The 21,641-nt window shown below is 41.4% G+C and overlaps 1 protein-coding gene across 1 annotated transcript in view; it reads left to right on the forward strand.

Moving 5' to 3' along the window:
• The first annotated feature begins 719 nt into the window (after nt 1–719).
• Nucleotides 720–21,641, forward strand: part of nedd9 (neural precursor cell expressed, developmentally down-regulated 9) — a 53,968-nt gene continuing 33,046 nt past the window's right edge. The window contains exon 1 of the mRNA XM_060850023.1: nt 720–893. Within this exon, the coding sequence (XP_060706006.1) occupies nt 882–893 (12 nt within the window). The 5' untranslated portion in view covers nt 720–881. The remainder of the gene's footprint in view (nt 894–21,641) is intronic.

Raw genomic sequence — 21,641 nt, forward strand, 5'->3', positions numbered from 1 at the left:
CTGCAAGGGGTCTAGTAATTTCCTCACATACTTCCTACAACATTCTGGGATAGATCAGGTCGGGGAGATATATCCACCTTTATAGTCTCTAAGACTTCACGAATTTCCTCTTCTATATTGTGAACTGTTTTTAAAGCATCAAAGTTTATCTCTCTGCATTCCCTAGACTCCACTTCTCTCTCCGCAGCTAAATCTGACGTGAAATATTCATTTGGTGTCTCTCGCAACTTCAGGTTTGATCTTTCAGTGCCTTGGAATCTCACTGTCATATTTCTTTGAAATCCAAACTGAAACGGAACTGAAACAAAAAGTGAGAAGTTCAATAGGAGGGATTATATTCAGAAAATGTTTCTTTTTTGAGAAATTTCATGTGTACATGAGGCTTTGAAATTAATCAATTTTAGGAGGCCGATTTGTTGGTTGCTAGGTCGCAATAATTGGATTTTCAGAACTCGCTCTGCGAGCTTATATTTTTAAAAAAAATATTATCACTAAAGCCTGACTAATCTGACAAAGAGTTCCTTCTCTGTGGAGCCTCGAACAGGCTGATACATTCATGATCTTGTTCAATCTCTCTTTGCTGGTCACTTTGAAGAATTACCCTTTTTGCCGATGGGACTGTATAGTTTACCCTGAGCAAATAGGAAGCCGAGCTGTACAGACCATGCAGATATGTATTGGGGGGTTGGGGGGCGTGCCTGTAAAACCGGAGCTGGGACAGCGGGAGGAGGAGGCGGCAGAGAGCTCAGTGCCGATACACGCCGGCCACCCTTCCACAGCCTCACTCTCCGTTTTCGCAATGACTTGTTTGTGATACGTTTCATAACACAAGTGCACCCTTTAGACCGAGGGTTACTCTGACACTTGGGAGGATCGTCAAAATGAAGCACAAGGTAAAGCAGGGTTTATTTGTTTTCTTTTGCGGAGTTGCTGGTGTTGGTTGCAGGCGTGTGCGGGAAACTAGAAGCGGTGGTTGATTGAAAGTTCCAACTGCAAATACTCGCAGTATTCCAGCGGCTCCTGCTTAAACTGCTCAATGTGCACTTGGAGCTGTTCACATTGCCATTGCTTGGTTATAGGCGATATGGAGGTGGGGCTCCCTGTGTTGTCGTCTACAGTGTGTTTATTTCAGTCTGAAAACACTGATGTGTAACTTCACATGCAGCTCTGTAATCCTGACTAAAGGCAAATCTCTTCGTAGAAAACTTGTGTTAAAAAAATCTGCGTATGGTAGTGAGTGGGACTGGAAAAACATCTGGGGCTGGAGTTACAGTGTACGGATTTTTCACAAGCATTCCGGTTGCTGTGGTGTTCTGTCTGCGCTGTTTGGGTGAATAGGTACCTACACGTTCTGTCCCGCAACAGCTCTTTGAGCGGACATTAAAGATATTCGAGATCAACTTAGTTTAAAAAGATAAGCAAAGGGAGCTGGAGAAGGCAGATTTGTGGTACCTTCTGACACCACTTGATGGCGGAATGTAAATTTCGGGCAAAATTGATCCACCCAGCGACCTGAAAGCTTTCTCTTTCCACTTCGACTACCGAGATTGTGACCTGTCTGCTGGCCTTTCCTGAACCCCAGCACAGTACCCTCACCAATGGTCCATTATTTCTGTTTTGTCACCCTCTTAACATTCTGCCTGAATTATTTCCATCGCTTTTTTTTTGCGGCAGTCAGTTCCACTCTGTAATGCCTTGTGTGTTTGATTTCCAGCCTTTAGTAGACAAAACCCACATGCTGAAACCCAGGCCACAACCTGAGCGCTTCGATCCGATCGGCTGTGACCTGTTATCAAGAGGAGAAAGTCCTCAGCAGCCAATCACTCCTGAAGAACTCAGTGCAGAATCAATCTCGCCATAATTATAATCCTCTGAGACGTTTTTCAAAGGAAATCTCCCAGTTTCCCATGTTTGATCTCCTGTAACGCCACACATTATCTTAGAACTGCATTCTTTCAACTGATGGACTAAAGAGTTAGGACTGATGTGTCTTTTTGTATATATTATATACATCATTTTAAAGAATTAATTTAACGTAAAGGGAAAAAAGGATGCGAACTCTATCGACAGGATAGACTGCACAAGAGTCATGGAACAAATCAATTTAATAGACAAAGAAGACTGCAGGGTTGGTCTGTGGTGTGGTGTTGAGGAATGAGATTGAAGAGCTGGTCGCGTTTCACTGTTATCACCATCTGTTGAATCCCTATTTAGGCGGGGCTAATTCTGGTCCTTGGAGGTGAGACAGTTCTCTGGTCATCCACAAGGCTCATACACTGTCAAGTTCATTCCCTGTCTTTCCTGAGCTAGATTATCTCTTTTAGCCCCAATACTTTATTTATATAATTTGTTAAATCTGTATTATGTTTCAAAAAATAGAGTACAATAAAATGTCTCCATGTTCCACTTTTATGTCCCTCAACATAGGAACATGAGGAACAGGAGTAGGTCATTCAGCCCCTCCAGCCTTCTCTGCTATGCAATAAGATCATGGCTGATCTGTGACCTACCTCCATATACCAGTCTTGGGCCCATATTCTCTTGAGGTAGAAGTGGAGATTAGAGATTGGAGATTAGAGTCAAGATTAGAGTGGTGCTGGAAAAGTACAGCAGGTCAGGCAGTCTGAGGATCAGGAAAATCGATGTTTCAGGCTTTTCCAGCACCACTCTAATCTTGACCATATTCTCTTGATACTTTTGCTTAAGAATAAAATGCCTAACTCCGATGTAAATTTAAAAATGAATGAACGTTGACCACTGTTTGAGGAAGAGAGTTTCCAACCTCAACATTTCTTTGCATGGGGAAGTGCTTATCTGAAAGGCCTGGCCCTAATTCTTAAGACTGTGCCCCTTGGTTCAAGAATAATCAACCAATGGGAATATAGAACATTACAGCGTGGTACAGGCCGTTCGGCCCTCGATGTTGCACCAACCTGTCTCTTTATCTTCCTGTCGTCCCTTAACCTTCCAAATTCTAGAGAATAAAGGCCTAATTTGTCTGATCTGTCATAATGTCTCAAAATCTAGGTATCATCCTTGTAAACCTACAGTGAACTCCATCCAGACCAAAACATCCTTCCTAGGTTCAGGTGTCTAGATCTTAATATATTTATAATAATCTTAATGCTGAACAATATGTACAATATTCCATGTCTGGCATACAGTCTGAGAATAAAACATTGAAATTTGCAGAAAGTGCAATAGAAATAAACTTTCCTCCGTGCACCATGTTCCACGCTGAAGACTTTATGATCTATCTCAGCATTCGTACATTGGTCAGAGTGATTGAGCTGTCTAGGGAAAATAACATCCAGGAACAAATACCCAGATGTCATTAAGTGATGTACTAAGTGTTGCTGTCATCTGTAAAAATGTGTGTGGTATGGAAAGAAGGGCTTGAATTTGGTGAAACCCTATGAAATATTTACCATGGTTATATACAGCAGGAGATGGAGATATAGAATTGTTGACCGGTGTCAAAGAGCTGGATAAAGCAGATGAGCTCAGTTCACACTGGTGGATTTGTGTTGTGTTTCAAAAATCTTGTGAATTCAGCATTTTATCCCACTCATCTTCAGATCAGCCTGAAACCACAGAAATGGCATGCCCTAAAAATACTTTATGCGTGCGTGTGTATGTTGCATTAGGACATACTGCCCACATAACAAGAATTTAACTCTTTGCTTGGATCCTGGCCAGTTGTGCATGACATAGAACATAGAACATAGAACATAGAAGGATACAGCGCAGTACAGGCCCTTCGGCCCTCGATGTTGCGCCGACCGAGTCCTACCTAACCTATACTAGCCCAATAACTTCCAAATGCCTATCCAATGCCCGCTTAAATGAACATAAAGAAGGAGAGTTCACCACTGATACGGGCAGGGCATTCCATGAACTCTCAACCCGCTGTGTGAAGAATCTACCCCTAACATCTGTCCTATACCTACCACCCCTTAATTTAAAGCTATGTCCCCTAGTAACACCTGACTCCATTCAATTTGAATGTCCCCTAGTAACACCTGACATAGAATTTGTTTTTATTTTACATTTATTTTACATTGACAGATGGATAAACAGCCCTTCTTTCAGTCGTTTGAGCTGAAAAGAAAAGCACCAGTCACATGACCACAAAGTTATATGGGCTGTATTTGCCAAACTACTGTTGAATTTCTCAAATTACAATATTAATGACTTTATAAATGCTTAGTTAAAACCAAAGGTAACTTGATCAAAATTAGTGAAAAGGTTACAATGTAGCCAATGACGTTTTCTTGGATCCAAATAAAAAGTGGTAGGATCTGAAATCCTTTCCTAGAAAGGTCGGACTTCCAGTCACCAACTCTGCCTGACATTCTGAGCTCTCAAGGTGGAGTCATTCACATGAACGGGGTAGGCCCCAACGCCATTCACATGAACGGAGTAGGCCCCAACGCCATTTATGACATTGTCTTGACATCAGCAAGATGTTTGGAGCAGCCCCTTATGGAATTCTATTAATCTGGCTGAAGATCTGTTAAACAGTTTAAAATTATGGCATTGGTTTTGGACCATCTGGCTTTCGACCAAATTTCCTGGATGACAGCAGTGACCTCACTGCAGAATGTACTTGTTAGTATGTAGTGTTTGGAATGTACTGAGATTATGAAAAATGTTCTATGAGTACGTGTTTTTTCTTTTCAATTGATTAGTCTGTTCAGTGTTTGGAACTGGTGGGATTTCTAGAGGCTGATGACATCCCACCAGTTTCAGCTTCTCCTCTCAGTACCATCGGGAAAGAAGATTTAAATGGATGGAGGTCCAGCAGAACCAGATCCTGCTTCCTGTCATCTACCACAATGCATCAACATTGCTGTCATGTATCTTCCCCTTCATAGTAGCAACGTAACGTTCATGAATTTGTCTAGCCATCTCCAGATTAGGTGAATCCATCCACGAAGACTAGAAGTGAAGGTTTTCATTTTTTTAGGTTATACAAGACCTCAGCCTGTAGGGCAAGGTGTTACTTGTGCAATGTCACAAAGGTTGTTGTGGATGTAAACTGTTCATTTCCATGGACTGTAGGTCACCCATCAGTAATACGGAGTTATTGAAGATGTTTCTGTAGTATAGTCTTTGATCGATAAAGTTTACGCAACCACCACAGCATTAATGATATGTTTTCAGGTACAGATTTTTCGCTTTATTTTGGTCCCCACCTCTGGGCCAGATTCACTTCCCACCTGGTCCAGAAGTGGGTCATAAATAGCCCAGAGGTTGATTTAAAAATAATATTTACAAGTTGGTAAGAGGTCAGCTCCCTCGACCATTAGTCCATCTGTAATAAATGAGTGTGCTTGATCTCTGAAATTCTGCCTTTTAACTCAATTCTACTTGAGTTTTATTTTTGCTTAACTTTATGGTGCACTTGACACGTTGGTCGATAATTTTTAGTCAGAACGCTAAGATCTGATAGAATCAGCAACTTGGGTTAACTACAGGATTAATGAGGACAGAGATGTAAACTCTAAATTGCTGATCTCCTACTCCACTGAGGCTCTGCTTTATTATCTGTGCTCCAAGAAAACAAATTATTAGACACCGCTGCTATAAGGAATTGCTGCAGAGGTGAGATGGAGGACAGCAGTGATGGGCTGGTGGAAGTGGTGATGAATAACTCCTGTTAGCCCTTTGAGGAAACATCTGCCTCCATTTCAATCTTTCTCCACTAAAATTAGGGCCTCCTGTTGTGGGGAATTCAGCAGGTTCACATGTTACTCTCCTCAGTGGCACAATGTGTTGGCACTCTAACAAATTGTAACATTCAACTTCAGTTGTTTCAAACAGCTTGTTGGCTGAAGGAAGCTTCCAGTCAGGAGGACTGCTGTAATATTTGACTGCACTAACAGGTGTTTCAGCATACATGTAGTCATTGTTATGTCCAAGTAAATACTCCGATTACTGTGGTTATGACTAACTGTTTTTATTGCCAAGGTCCTTGGAGTATTCAGCCAAATTAATAACAAAAGCAGTTTCAGAAACTGAGGAATATAGTTTTTGCAATACATTTACTCCCTTAAGGTAGCCATCTAGTGCTCAGTTAATAACCTGCAAGTACCCATACCCATCAGTTGTTCTTAGTAAACAGTGGGGGCAAATGTTAAAATGCAGTGCAGTATCCATACCTTTTTGAGCACAGAGGGCTGGGTTAAAGTCTCACCAGATCCTGCTGTCATGTATCTTCCCCTCCATAGTAGCAACGTGACATTCATGAATTTGTCTAGCCATCTCCAGATTAGGTGAATCCATCCACAAAGACTAGAAGTGAAGGTTTTCATTTTTTTGGGTTATACAAGACCTCAGCCTGTAGGGCAAGGTGTTACTTGTGCAATGTCTGTGTGTGTGTGTGTGTGTGTGTGTGTGTATATATACGAGTCTAGTTCTGGTTGCTCTATTGTTGGAAGGGCATTATTAAGCTGGAGAGGATTCAGAAGAGATTTAGCAGAATGTTGCCTGGAATGGAGAGTTTGAGTTGTAAGGAGAGGCAAGGTAACCTGGGATTTCTTTCACTGGAGCATTGGAGGTTGAAGGGTAGCCTTATAGAAGTTCATAAAATCATAAGGGGTAGAAATAAGGTGCATAGCACGTGTCTTCTCCCTATGGCGGGGAATTTACAGATTGAGGGAATATTTTTAAGGTGAGAGGAAGAAGATTTTAAAAATGACCTAAGGGGCAATTTGTTTCACAGAGTGGCTCGTGTTTTGGAATGAACGTCCAGAGGAATTGATGGATGCAAGTACAGTTATCAACATTTAAAAGACGTTTAGATAAATACATGAATAAGAAATGTTTGCAGGAATATGGGCCAAGCGCAGGCAGGTGGGATTAGTTTAGTTTGGTAATATGGTCAGCGTGGACTGGTGGACCAAAGGGTCTGTTTTCATGCTGTTTGACACTGAGTGGTGATTTAAGCCCTAACTGGAACCGGCTCCAAAAGGTCAATGTTGGGGAACAGCAGTGTGACTTTGGAGCCAGATCCTTTTTAACTCTTGCTTGTGAGTGAAACATCTGCTTCTCGTGGTCCCCAAGAAACCTTTATAAAATTAAACCATTAGGCTTCTCAACTTCCTACTGGGCCTTCCACTCAGTGAAGCCCATTGTTCCTGGTGAAGCTTGTATCCGATAAAATTATTCATTAAAATTTTTATTGGAGTCTGAATTACATCAATAGACTTTTTATAGTTTTTTTGACTTTTAGCTACCCTGCCCCCCTCATTGCAATTCCTCAGCCTTGAAACTTACGATTTGAAATGGCAGCCACCATAAAAGTTGTCTCTATTTTAACTTGCAGATACACTCTGTTTTCTTCAGTTCTCTGCATTTGAATGAGATAAGGGGTTAAAGTCAGGTGTTTCCTGTCAAGTGAACTGTAGTGTCTGACTCTCTACATTTCTCTAAGTTCCTAATAACTATGTGTATTATTTTTCCAAGAAGGAAATGTGAAATGGATCAGCCACCTAATTATATTTGCTTTCATAATTTGTATTGATGAAAAATTTGCCATTTTGAGGTTGTTTGCAACAGATAACAGAAGGAATGCACCATAACCACATTCTCCACATAGCCTTTTACATAATTCTTCATGTAGAACTATTAGCCTTACCACTTATGGGCTTCATATTTGCATTAGTACTGTTTTAGGTATAGTTATGTGTTTTATTTGAAAGTCTGTTACAGGAAAAGATTGAGAATTAATCACTTGAAAAGCCTTTCTAGAATCACTGGTTGTTTCATAAACTCCTCAACATTAAATAAATGAATGATTTATTTTCACTTGAATTTTACAGTGAATAATACAGTAATTACCAGCTAAATACTTCAAAGGTCACCATAATCTGGTGCCATTTTGACTAGTTTAAGAATAAAAAGGATAAAAGCTATAACTGAAAGAGAGTCCTGAGCCAGCTCACCAATGACACCATCACCATCCCTCCTCCACTGCCTCACCGCAGCCTGCGCTGCACCCACTAATGTAGGAGCCGCCACTCTTTAGGTACCATCTCTTTGCCACTGAGCCACTTTGCTGATGCCACGACCAACGCTGATGCTGGGTTTCGTGGTAAACCCACACTAGCCCTGTAACCTGGAGTCCCTCAATGCTGGGAGTCCCTGCTCTAGGCCTACTGGGAGTTGCACCTTGTCAAAGCTGTTGAGGGACTGATATAAGTTGGACAAGATATTGTTGTCTTAACCAAATATTTGCCTTGAGGGTCACATCTGCAATGTCTTCTTAATATGGATTTCTTTTAAGGTAGCTATAAATTTGAGTATGATTGCTACCTTTCACTGAGAAACAATCCCTTAGTGGAAGTTTGCTTCTGAAATTTTCAATATCAATTGTACTCTGAAGTCATAAGTCCTACCCTTATAACAATGGAAATAAATGCCAGCAAACAGAATGCTTCAGTGAACGTCCATTTGTTCTGACATTAAAATATAAGTAATGGTGACATTCTGTAACCACGTAAAAGTAATCAATCCAAGTGTTGAGCATCATCCTGACTAGGCTTGTGGCTGTCTGATGTCAGAGCAATCTAATCTTTGGAAACTGGTGCCAGCAAGATAATCGCATTGTGACAAGGTTCCACGTCAGAAATACAGGGCTTTGAAGCCACAATTTAATTGACTGTCTTTACGTTAACTAATTAACGATCCTCCCTTTGATATTTCTGAAGATGTTTCAGGTCCCAATAAACTGCTTTAAATTATTTTCATTTGGTTTTATGATTCAAGAGATGTGTAAAGTTAGGACAGTTTGCTTTGAAAACTAAGGGTGCATATATATTGGCCTGTAGGGCAGATTTTTCAGTTTGGAGTCTGAAATTCCATCTGGAGATTGCAACAATTTTTAACAGTTATGGTTTACAACATTCTGATGAATGTCAGTCATATACAGACCTCAAAGGGAGGAAAAGATTCCCTGCTGTTGCATTGTTCTATGGGTCCCAGGTTAGTTTGATGCCAATTCTCTGTGCTCAATGAGGAGAGAATCCTGTGTGAAAATGTTACTGGACAACGAAACTTCAGTTATATGGAGTTACATAATCTTGTGTTGGAGGAGTTTTGAGGGGACTCCTGACAATTGAAGTAGTGTGGTCACCATCCAATGAAGGATGTGGGTTAAGAATGAGATCTGAAGTTGGGTGTGGGAAGATGGAGACTCCAGGATAAGCAGAGGGAAAAGAGGAAGCTGTAAAGGGATTGGGCAGTACAGGAAATGAAGCTGCAAGGGTGGGTGGAAAAAGAGGCTAAAAGAGAGTGGCTATAAGATGTAGAAGCAGAAATAGTCTATTCTGCCCATTGAATGGTGGAGCAGACTGTGAGATCTTACCTGATGTAATGATCCTCAATTCCTACTTTTGCCCCATAACTATGACTTCCTTCCCAATTAAAAATCTGACTGCCTCAGTCTTGAAGATCCTTAATCTCTCAACTTTAATAGCTTTCAATGGTAAAGAATTCTACAGATTCACCATTCTCTGAGGAAGATATCCTCCGCACTTCAGGGAAAGGGAGGCTGTAAGGAAAATGGGGCCAGAAGGAGGCTGTTGGGGGATGGGGAGAGGGAGACTACTAGGTGATTCAGAAAGAGACTGCAAAGTGAAGAGAAGCTACAAAATAAAACAAGCAGTTCGAAAACTGTCAACGAAGGAAAACTCAACTAATTAGAAACTGGGAAATCTTGAGATCACTGAGGAATAAATTCCTTGCAAATTAATGTAGAACCTCTAGCTTAAAGCTGTATCGGTTCAAGAGCTACTAAACAGCAAAAATGTAGTGAGTGAAATTGTAATAAACATGTGAGTTGTTAAAATTAAACTTATGATTTGAGATCTGAGATACAGTCAAAATGATAGTAACTGGTCAAAATGTTTCGGCTTTACACATATGCAATGGAAACATAGCAGCTGTGACCTCACTAGTCAGTGGAAGGTGTATTTGGAGTGATGGATAGAAGTAAGTGTATGCTAGTTATTTTGAAAAACAAAACTTGTTGTTAACCTTTTGATTACTTTTTTCTGTTGTCTTCTTTTAGTTTGAGAATTGTAATATTTTGGAATTTAATGTTTTGCTTGTGTTCTGTGGCTTTAAGTTTAATGAAGAGTGACAATTATTGATTACATTGATAAATTCTTCTAATTTTGCTTTTGTCGGAGTCAAAACAGCCTAAAGGTCAGCACAAATAGAAAAGGTATTGTTACTATGTGACTGCATTGCCTAATAAATGAATGAGAATGAAAAAACACTTCAAAGAGTGGTCATTGAGAAGACTCGAGGAATCCTCGGTTGGAGTGAGGAGTCAGTATATTTTGACCCCTGTATCTGTGTTTGAAAGTGAGAAGAAAACTCATCAGATTGCTAGTCAGCCCTTCAAACCTGCCCCACCATTCCATGGATCATAGCTGATCCGTCTCTGGCCTCAGTTCCTATTTTGTGTCAGCTCCTTATAGCCCTCAACTCCTCTTTGAAAAATCTATCTTGTTTAAATACTTTTAGTGATCTCGCCTCCATAAGTCTCTGCGATAAAGAATTCCAGTCATTTACTGCTCTCAGAGAGAAGAAATTATTTTGCACCTCAGAATCACAAAAACGGTCGCACATTTAACATTATCTCCTAGTCTGAGAACCGCCAGTAATGGAAACTCCTTCTCAACATCTACTCTAACAAGTTCCCTCAGAATCTTGTATGTTTCAATTAGATCACCCCTCATTCTTATGAACTCTAAAGATGTTTAGCCATTTTTGATAAGTTAATCTATTCATCCCAGGAATCATCCAGTGAATCACCTTTGAACTGCCTCCACTGCTAGAATATCCTTCCTTAAATAGGGGACCAAAACTGGACACAATACTCCTGCAGCCTCACTTACATTCTGTACAGTTGTATGAAGACTTCCCTATTTTTAAATTCCAAATCCCTACCAATAAAGTCTAGATTTCAATTTAACGTAACTAATTACTTCATCTACGTGCTATCCTTTTCTGTTTCATGCACAAGAACATCAGATCTCTCTGCATTGCATTTTTTTTTTGTATCTCTTCATTTAAAATCTTGTCTGCCCTTTGCTTCTTCCTACCAATGTGCATGACCTCACATTTTCCTATCTTAAACTCTATCTGCCAAATTTTTGTCCATTCAGTCAATTTATCTGCGTACCCCTTGCACTCAACCCATACCTTTTCCATGTTACCCTTGCCAGTCTGATTGTCCACAGATTAAACTCTCCCTTACATGCATCCATTATTTCCTGATTTATATTTTGTTCTACAGTAAGGCAACTCTGGGGGCCAATGCATGACTTCCACCTATGACCTCTTTATCCTAACTTTCACCTGAACTGTTTCCACATAATGATCAATTGCACCTATATCATACTCAGTACTCCATAGATTGTTCTGTAATGATCAGTGATCTATGTGTGTGAATGTCCGAGCAGGAGAGGTTTCAAAATCAAACACACCCCCTCAAACAAAAACAGAAATTACTGGAAAAATTAAGCAGATCTATCAGCAATTGTGGAGAGGTCCAGTGACCCCTCTTCAGAACTCTTCTTCTTCTTCTCCTCCCCTTCCCATACAATGTTTTGAAGGGACCAGTTACTCCACGACATCCTGGCCTACTCATGAGTCACCTGGAGAATCCCATTCTTTTTCTGCAGGAGATGCAACACTGCAGTTTTATTCCTTTCTTCTCATCCAAGAAGGCCCCAAATACTTCTTTCAAATGAAACGGTGATTAACTTGTTGTTCTTCCAATTTAGTTTGTGATCAGTGATTATAACAATATGATTCCTGCTATAATGGGAAGGCCAAATGCGGAATGGATGACACCTTTTGCAAAGCAAGTCTGTTCCATCCACAAACATAACATGAGTTTCCAGTCATCTATCATTTTAATTCTCTACCTCATTCCCAGTCTGACCTTTATATCCACAACATAATACAATGGTCCAGTGAAGCTTACTGCAACTTTGAGGATCTGACCCTCCTCTTTTGGCTGCACACTTCATATGTTCCAGATTAAACAATGAGTTCAACAATTTTTGAATCTAATCTTTGCCCCATTTTGTTACTACATTCTTTCTTCTGTGTTTCCCGATCGCTCTTTCAGTTGGCACCATCCAATATCAGATTCCTGAAGAAGGGCTCATGCCGAAACATTGATTCTCCTGCTCTTTGGATGCTGCCTGACCTGCTGCGTTTTTCCAGCATCACATTTTCAGCTCTGATCTCCAATATCTACAGTCCTCACTTTCTCACCATCCAATATCATCCCACTAACGTGTCTCTAGATAATCTGTTGTTTGTTTAATTGACCCATTACTACTCCTTTCGATCTCACACTATGAACAAACATTTTGTCACTTTTGCTCTCCTGCTGTCCACACTATTGTAGATCTTTTGTTCTTTGACCTTTTCTTCCCTGACACCCCCCACCACCACCACCATTTTACCTCTGTCCCAACCTTCCACACATCCTTCTCCCAATACTTCACTTGCTCCAAAACGATTATCTGTACATTTCTAACTTTTCCTGGGGAAAAAGCTTTTTTTTATTGCCAGCATCCATAGTATTTATTTTGTTGTTGAAATACAAAATCATGTTTGGTTGTATTGCTTTCATGTTTGAATGGATTGCCAATCTCTACCTAGCTTCAAATCTGAAAAAATGTACCTTTATAAATTATGGGGTAGAATTAAGTGTCCCCATGACAAACCCTCACCATCTTCGAGTCTGGATTAGAGTGGTGCTGGAAAAGCACAGCAGGTCAGGCAGCATCCAAGGAGCAGGAAAAATGACATTTCGGGCAAAAGCCCTTCATCAGGAAAGGGCTTTAGCCCGAAACGTTGACTTTCCTGCTCCTTGGATACTGCCTGACCTGCTGTGCATTTCCAGCACCACACTAATGCAGACTCGGGTTTCCAGCATCTGCAGTCCTTGTTTTTACCTAGAGCAGGATCTTAAAGTCACCCACGTGCAGCCATGCATTTACAAAAATGTATCCCTCTGTTTTGATTTTTGACTTTTGAAAAGATAAATGGATTTTGAATTTTAATTGTCAAATAAGTACCCCAATGCAGAAAAAGTGAGAGAGTTTAAAAGTATCTGTTTAAAGCCGTCAAAGCCATTTCTACTTGCTGTGCAGGACTCTCACTATACTCTTAAGGAAAGTAGTTTGTCTGAACTTAATTACTAGGTAAGGATGTAAACAACCTACAGCTTAGGGTTTTTAAATACATAATTTTTCAACCAGCCCACACTGATAAATCTGTGAGCAGTAAAGGTGCACAAAATACAAAAATGAACTTCAATTCGCTGGAAAAGTATAGTCATAGATAATGAGGTATTCCTGGAGCAACGGCAGTGTTATTCCTGGAAAAGTGTGTTGGTAGAATCAGCGGAAAAATAGTTATATGTCACCAGATGTTAGCCACTTTTCAAAGATTCCTCATTTATTTTTCCAAAGTAAAAGTAAAAATTGATATGTTTAAAGTAAATCTTTGTTAAACTGAAGTAGATAATCTGGGTTCTTGGGGGAAAGTAGGAATAATATTGTGCTTTTTATCTCTTTACGTGTGTCTTTCTTTGATTTAATTGTCTATTGTTTGGGCTGGCATCGAATGTGCAAGGCCAAGGTGGGTCAAAGGCCTGGGACATTTTAACACTCGCATTTCACATTGTGGGCTTTCTTTCCAAAGCCTATGTGAATGACATGGAAAATCGCAATGTTCAGGCAGAATCAGTATGAAGAAAAATAAACCATGATAGTAGGGAAGAGATCACAAACGAGTATGAATAGGAAATAACAGAGCAAGGCAAATCCAAATTATCGAACAAGAAGCGCTCTTCGTCGTCGAACAAGAAATGCACTTGCAAGTAGATTTTTTTTTCCCTAATAAACCTTGGTCTTTTCAGGCTACTCCCTTCGCCCTTGCTATGACTGGTGTTTTGGTTACAGAATCATAGAATCCCTACAGTGTGGAAGCAGGCCATTTGGCCTTTTGAGTCCACACTGTCCCTCCGAAAAGCATCCCACCCTGACCCACCACCTGCCCTATTCCCTGTAATCCTGCATTTCCCATGGCTAGTCCACCTAACCTACATATGCCTGGACACTCTGGGCAACTTAGCATGGCCACTCTACCTAACCTGCACATCTTTGGGCTGTGGGAAGAATCCAGAACAGCCAGAGCAAACCCACACGGACATAGAGAGAACACGCAAACTCCAAACAGACTGTCTCCTGAGGAAGGAATCACGTCCAGGGATGAGCAAACTAAGTGGGTTAGCTTAGGAAGTACAGGAATAGGGTAGGAGGGTGGGTCTGGGCAGCATGCTGTTCAGAAGGTCAGTGTCCACTTGATGGGCTAAATGACCTGCTTCCGCGCAGTAGGGATTCTATGAGTTGACCTGGTGCCTCAAGGGTAGATAGTGTGGTGCTGGACAAAGCACAGCAGGTCAGGCAGCATCTGAGGAGCAGAAGAGTCGATGTTTCAGGCAGGACCCTTAATCCCAAAGCATCGACTATCCTGCTCCTCAGATGTTGCCTGACCTGCTGTACGTTTTCCAGCACCAGACTGTGCCACAGTGCATCTACTCTGACTCTCCAGCATCTGCAGTCCTCATTATCTCCTGGTACTACAAGGGACCAGTTATATGTACAACATGGTCCCTCTGATCCTTGGTGTTCCCCAGGGTCTACTGTTGGTATATTTCCTTGCCTTGTTTGTCCTGTTGAATTGTACTATCTCATTTATCCAACTGAATTCAATTTGTCACTGATCAGCCCATCTGACCAGCCTGTATGTATCCTCCGTTAGTTTTAAGCTATCCTCCTCACCAATTTTTGTATCATCTGAAAACTTACTGACCGACCCTCCTCCATTCAAGTCTAAATCATTTATACAAGCCATAAACAGCAAGAGCCCCTTACACTGACCTAATGGGACCTCACTTGGCACAGACTTCCAATTGGAAACATATCTCTCAACAATGGTCCTCTGCTTCCTACCATTTAACAAATTGTGGATTCTATTTGCCAGACTTCCTTGGATCCCTTTGTTGTCAGTCTCCCATTCAGCACCTTATCAAAACCTTGCAGAAGTCCATGTAGACTATGTCAAAAGCATTGCCTCATCTGCACACCTGGTCACCTCTTTGAAAATTCAATCAAGTTGGTCAGACATAATCTCCCCTTAACAAAACTTCGCTGACTGTCCTTAATTAATCCTGCCTCTACGAGTGCAGATTAATTCAACCCCTCATAATTTCTTACAGACTGGTTTGTTGTTTCCTGGTTTGGCTCTTGCTACCTTCTGGATTAGTAGTATCACATTGGCTGTCCCCCAGTCCTCCAGCTCCTCTCCTGTCGTCAGGGAGGAATTACATTTTTCTAAGCATCCCTGTTCTGTGTCCTTCCTTGCCTCACTCAACAGCAAGGACTGATCCATTTCATCCAACACAGATTTGTCTACTTTTAAACTTGCCAGACCAGTTAGAACCTCTTCTTTGTCTATGCTAATTTCTTAAATTGTATTTACAGATTTTACTCCCTGATTTTTGTTCTACACACACAGTATCCCTCTCAATAGTGAACAGGGGCCCAAAGCATTAATTTAGAACCCTATTTACGTCCTCTGGCTCCAAATATGTGTGACTTTGAGCAATTTTGGAAATGAATTAAGATGTGGAATTTTTTTAATGCAACTTTCATAAATGTGTTTTGTGAAACACTTTGCCTGAACTGTCTTACTTTGTGTGGACATCCCCACAGGCGCTTGACACGGGACAATTGGATAGTATGTGTCAGATGAAAAGTGCAAGGATCAATGGAGTGTTATTTCTGTGCTTGTATTTGCCAGAGGAGCTCCCACTGTGAAAACTAATTGATAAAACATATAGTTTAATTAGCCTGCAAAACATACTGTTGTAAACGTTGTGTACGTGTCGGTCACAGGAATTTTATGACGTCATTGTATGTGATATCTATAATCACTGCACCTGCTCCATCCAGCAGATCTTACACGTAGTATTAAGTAAGTCGTTAAGGTTGCCAAATATTTATAGGCCAGGACCTAGTTTTCATGCTGCTAAATCACTTACTACAGAACATTTAAATAGTACTATTGCCACCAGCTTACCAAGGAGTAGGTTTTGCACAAGCTGGGACCTGATGACATGGGTGGTTTGAGAGAACTATTTATCAAGGGCCTGGCCAGCATCCAGTCTTAGCGTCTCAGTAGTTCTACATTTGGTTTGTGCAAACGTAGTTTGAAACCCAGCATTTTTGGCCAAGATTTAACAGCATCAAGGCTAGAAGACAATAAGCAATGGAGGACGCTCAGAATAAAACATAAAGGGCCCGATATAAAAATGGTTAAACATGGCTACCAACAAAAGAGAATGGATGTTATTTTTAAAACTCATGCTGTGTAGAATTAACTCCAGTGAATTTCTTTCAAGCACACTGCAAGACTTACTTCACTCTCACAGCCTCCACTTCAATACATTGCAACATCCTTCTTCTCAGTTAGGTCACCCAAAGTATGGAGCAACCAGGAGTTTTCATCAGATGAAAATTATCTTGATTATGTGGTTGGTTAATTTCATGAACTTAAACAGTTGAAAAAGATCTTTTCTACATGAATTTTACTTTATAATAGAGTCAGAAAGATGTGCAGCAAGGAAAGGGACTCTTTGGTCCAACTCATCCATGCCAACCTGACACCCTAAATTAATCTAGTCCCATTTGCCAGCATTTGGTCATTAACTTACAGTTTACAATTTCTAGTGCCCAGTTAAAAACTCTTTGACATTCTTTATATTAGTTTAAAAAATGTCAACAAGTGTTTTAGTTTATGTACCTTTGTATTAAATTAAGATACAGCTAGAATGTACATAATACCAATGTAAGAAATGTCCTGTAATAGGATCTCACTGGGAGATCTAAATATTCCAACATGGAAATTCTTGCAATCAAGAACTTGAAGCTACACAGCAAATCAAGTGAACAATGTTTTGTTTTAAACTGGTTTAAAAGCTTCCTGTGCAGTCTCAGTGGTGGGTTGCGGAAGAATTTGGAAACTAGTTGTGCACCACTTTTGCAGTGTGTGACCACAACTGAAAGAGTTGTTATACATGCAAACTTCAGTGCTGTTAATCAACTTTCTTCGAGAAAATACATGCTGGTTATAGCTTTTTTCTGTTGAATAAGTGATGAAATTGTCAATGATTTGTAAGAAAACAGCTCAAACCAGTATAAAAGAGTAAAATAAATTTATAAAAAATTGTAGGGAAAAATCCAAAATGATACGAATTTGAAGTGGTAATTTGTTCTTGTAGTTGAGTAGACTGTAAAATATTTGCTGAGAAGGCATAATTAAGTGGTAAGTGCATTGTGAAAATATACCCCACAATGAGGTGCAGTCAGTGCTGAGTCAGATGATCTCAGCAAGGGTGCTAATTAGGATATGATACTTACGAAAGCAAGGAGAAGATAATTTCTTTAATTTTCTGGCATTGATGCACTTGAGGTGTGCCTTATTAAAATGATGAAATCCATGTGCTGTAAGTAAACCCATAATACTGTTCAGGAGAGAATTCCAGCATTTTGATCCAGCAACACTATAAGTAAGGTGATGAGTCTGGATGTTTAAGTGGGTCGGAGGATACTTGCAATGAGGGTGCTTCCCTGTGTCTACTGCTATTGACCTTCTAAATGGAAGTGGTGGTAGGTTTGGAACATGCTGTCTGAAGAGCCTTGGCAAATTTCAGCAGTGCACCTTATAGATGGTACAGGCCGCTGCAACTGGACATTGATGGAGAGAGTGGATGTTTGTGGATATTGGTGTCACACAAGCAGTCTGATTTGTCCAGCTTCTTCAATATTTCTAGAGCAACTCTCATAAAATCATAGAATCCCTACTGTGGGGAAATAGGTCATTCAGCCCATCAAATCCACACTGACCCTCTGAGGACCATCCCACCTAGACCCAAACCTCTACCCTGTCTCTGTAAGCCTGCATTTCCTAAGGCTAATCCACCTACCCTGCACGTCTTTGGATGTTGGAGGAAACTGGAACAACTGGAGAAAACCCATGCACATGGGGAGAATGCGGATACTCCTTTTAAGCAAGTTTGGGGTACGGCATCAAATTCCTGACTTGTACCTTTATAGATGGTGGATAGGCTTTGGGGAGGCAGGAGGTTCCTCCTAGCCTGGGACCTTCTCTTATGGTCACTATTTCTGGGGTTAGTCCACTTAGGTTTCTGCTCAATGGTAACCTCCAACATGTTCATAGTTGGGAATTCAGTGATAGTAAGGCCACTGAATGTTGAGGGATGATGGTTAGTTTCTGTGTCATTGGAGATTGTCATTGTGTGGTACTTGTGTGATAAGAATACTACTTGCCACTTTTCAGCTCAAGCCTTGTATATTGTCCAGGTCTACCTTTTTTATTTGGATTGCTTCAATATCTGATGAGTGGTGAATGGGTCTGAACATTGTGCAATCATCAGCAAACCTCTCCACTTCTGACCTTAAAATGGAGTGAAGGTGATGGATGAAGCAGCTGAGGATAGTTGGATCTAAAGCACTACCCTGAGGAATTCCTGCATGGTATCCTGGAGCTGAGATGACTGACCTACCATAATTACAATCTTCCTTTGTGCCAGTTACGACTCCAACCAATAGTGATTTCCCCTGATCTCCATTGACTTCAATTTTGCTAGGACACCTCAGTGCCAAACTGGGTGTTGCTGAGTAGGTGCTGCTGGATAGCATGGTTAATGACGCCTTCCATCACTTTACTGATGATCAAAAGTAGACTGAGGGGACAGTAATTGGCTGGGTTAGATTTGGCTTGCTTTTTGAGGACAGGAGACCTGAACAATTTTCCACATTGTAAGTTAGATGTCAGCGTGGTACTGGAGCAGCTACTCTGGAGTGCAGCACGTTCTGAAGCACACGTCTTCAGTGTTATTGGTGGAATGTTACCAGGACACGGCTTTCCAGTATCCAGTGGCTTCAGCTAAATGTTGATGTCATATGGAGTGAATCAGGTGAGCTGAAGACTAACATCTGTAATACTGGGGACCTCAGAAGGCTGTGATTGTTTGTTCACTTGCCGAGGAGGGGATGTAGTGCATAATAATCAGCAGGTGGTTTCCTTCCCCGTGTCTGACCTGTTGCCATGAATTTTCATGGTGTCTGGAGACTGTGTTTAGGGTTCCCTTGGCAACTCCTTCCTGACTTTACCATCACATCTGTGAGACTTGTCCTGCCAGTGGGACAGGACATTTCCAGGGATAGTGATGGTGGTGTCTGGGACTTTGTCCATCAGGAATGATTCTGTGAGTGTGACTGTGTTGGGTCATTGCTTGATTAGTTTGTCCCAGTTTTGGCACTCGCCTCCAGATGTTAGTAAGGAGAACTTTTACTGTGTGTCGCTATGTTGTGCTGTTTCTGATGCCTGGGTCTATGTCAGTTTAGTTTTATTTCTTTTCTGAAATTTGCAGCAATTGTGATAAGTGGCTGCTCCATTCCAGTGAGTAGAGCAAGGCAGGGTGAAGACTGAGCAATGCTGGGAGAAAGAAACAACAAAAGACTGGAAGGTTGAAAAAAGGAGAGATTTATTCAGTACCCGAAGAGAGGGCAAGAAAAACAGAATGAAAGCATTGGGATGCAACATCTTCAAGGGGTAAACATGCAAGATGGAGAACCCTTCTAGTGAGAAAGATTGGTCAGGACATTATGTTGCAGTCTAATCTCAGCTGCCGCGCACAGCCACTATCTCAACTTTGCTCCAGGAAATGAGCTATACATCAGTCATTGGCCCTCCATATCTATTTACTCCTTTTGAAGCTGGATGGGTTTGTTAATTCCACAAAAATCATGGTCACTAACAATTTCCATGACTACTTCCGACTGGCTTCATAACTACAGATACCATGTTTGTGTATTTACGTGTATACATATATAAAACAGAGAGAGGGAGAGCAAGTTTCTACTGAGTTTACAGTTTTGAATTGGGAAAAACCGACAGGAAATTCCTCCTCCACCCTGTGAGTGAAGCGCACAGCAATTATACGTCATGCAGTTCATGAGGAGAAAGTTTGTTCATGGATTGCCAGGCTAGGAAGAAAATACTTAAGTAACATGAAAGCAGCCTGACCTTCCATCAGGTATTCAAGGAACAATTTAGACAAAACAGGAGTTGTCCCCTTCCCCTCCCTTGTTTCTAGAAAATGATATCAGCATCTCAACGACTAATATTTTCAGTATCATCATGAAAGAAAAAGACTTGCATTTTTATAGTGCCTTTCATTGTCACTAGCACCTCAAAGTGCTTTACTGTCAATCAAGCACTTCTGAAGTGCAGCTACTGTAAAGTGTAGCTGAAAATGTGTTGCTGGAAAAGCGCAGCAGGTCAGGCAGCATCCAAGGAGCAGGATTCCTGAAGAAGGGCTCATGCCGAAACGTCGATTCTCCTGCTCTTTGGATGCTGCCTGACCTGCTGCGCTTTTCCAGCAACACATTTTCAGCTCTGATCTCCAGCATCTGCAGTCCTCACTTCCTACTGTAAAGTGTAAACAATGTAGCAGGAAACTTGTGTACAGCAAGCTTCCACCAACAGCAATGTGATAACGGCCAAATATAGTTTTTTTTTAAAATGTTAATTTGAGGGATAAATAACAACACTCAGGATACGTTGGGTATCTCTCCTCATCGTTGAAATAATACTTTATGTACCACTTGAAAGGTCAGTTAGGATGTTGGTTGTCAGTTAGCTCAGTTGGCTGGACAGCTGGTTTGTAATACAGTATGATGCCAACAGCACGGGGCTCAATTTCCTGTACAGGCTAAGGTCACCATTAAACTCTCATTTCCTCGCCCTCCCCCCTCACCTGAGGCTTGGTGGCCTTCAGGTTAAACTGCCGCCAGTTATTCCTCTGTGCTATGTTCCTGTAGGATTGCAGTATCTTCAAGTTTCTCCTCTCGGCAATGGTACCTCTGGCAGCCCAACAATCCCTCAGGAGTCAAGATTAGAGTGGTGCTGGAAAAGCAGGCCAGGCAGCATCCGAGGAGCAGGAAAATTGGCATTTCGGGCAGAAGCCCTTCAGCACGAAATCCTCCCCTCCTGGCATCTTCCCCGCTACCACAGGAATTACAAAACCTGCGCCCACACCTCCCCCCTCACCTCCATCCAAGACCCAAAGGAGCCGTCCACATCCATCAAAGTTTCACTTGCACTTCCACAAATATCATTTATTGCATCCGTTGTTCCTGATGCATTCTCTCTTACATTGGGGAAACTGAACACCTTCTCAGAGAGTGCTTCAGGGAATACCTCCAGGACACCCACACCAATCAACCCCACCACCCTGTGGCCGAACATTTCAACTCCCCCTCCCACTCTGCCGAGGACATGCAGGTCCTGGGCTGCCTCCACTGCCACTCCCTCACCACCCGACGCCTGGAGGAAGAACACCTTTTATCTTCCGCCACGGAACCCTTCAATCCCGTGGCATCAATGTGGACTTCACCATTTTCCTCATTTCACCTCCCCCCACCTCACTCCAGCTCCAACCTTCCAGCTCC

The sequence above is a fragment of the Hemiscyllium ocellatum genome, chromosome 34 (assembly GCF_020745735.1).
Source record: "Hemiscyllium ocellatum isolate sHemOce1 chromosome 34, sHemOce1.pat.X.cur, whole genome shotgun sequence".
Taxonomy (NCBI): Eukaryota; Metazoa; Chordata; class Chondrichthyes; order Orectolobiformes; family Hemiscylliidae; genus Hemiscyllium; species Hemiscyllium ocellatum.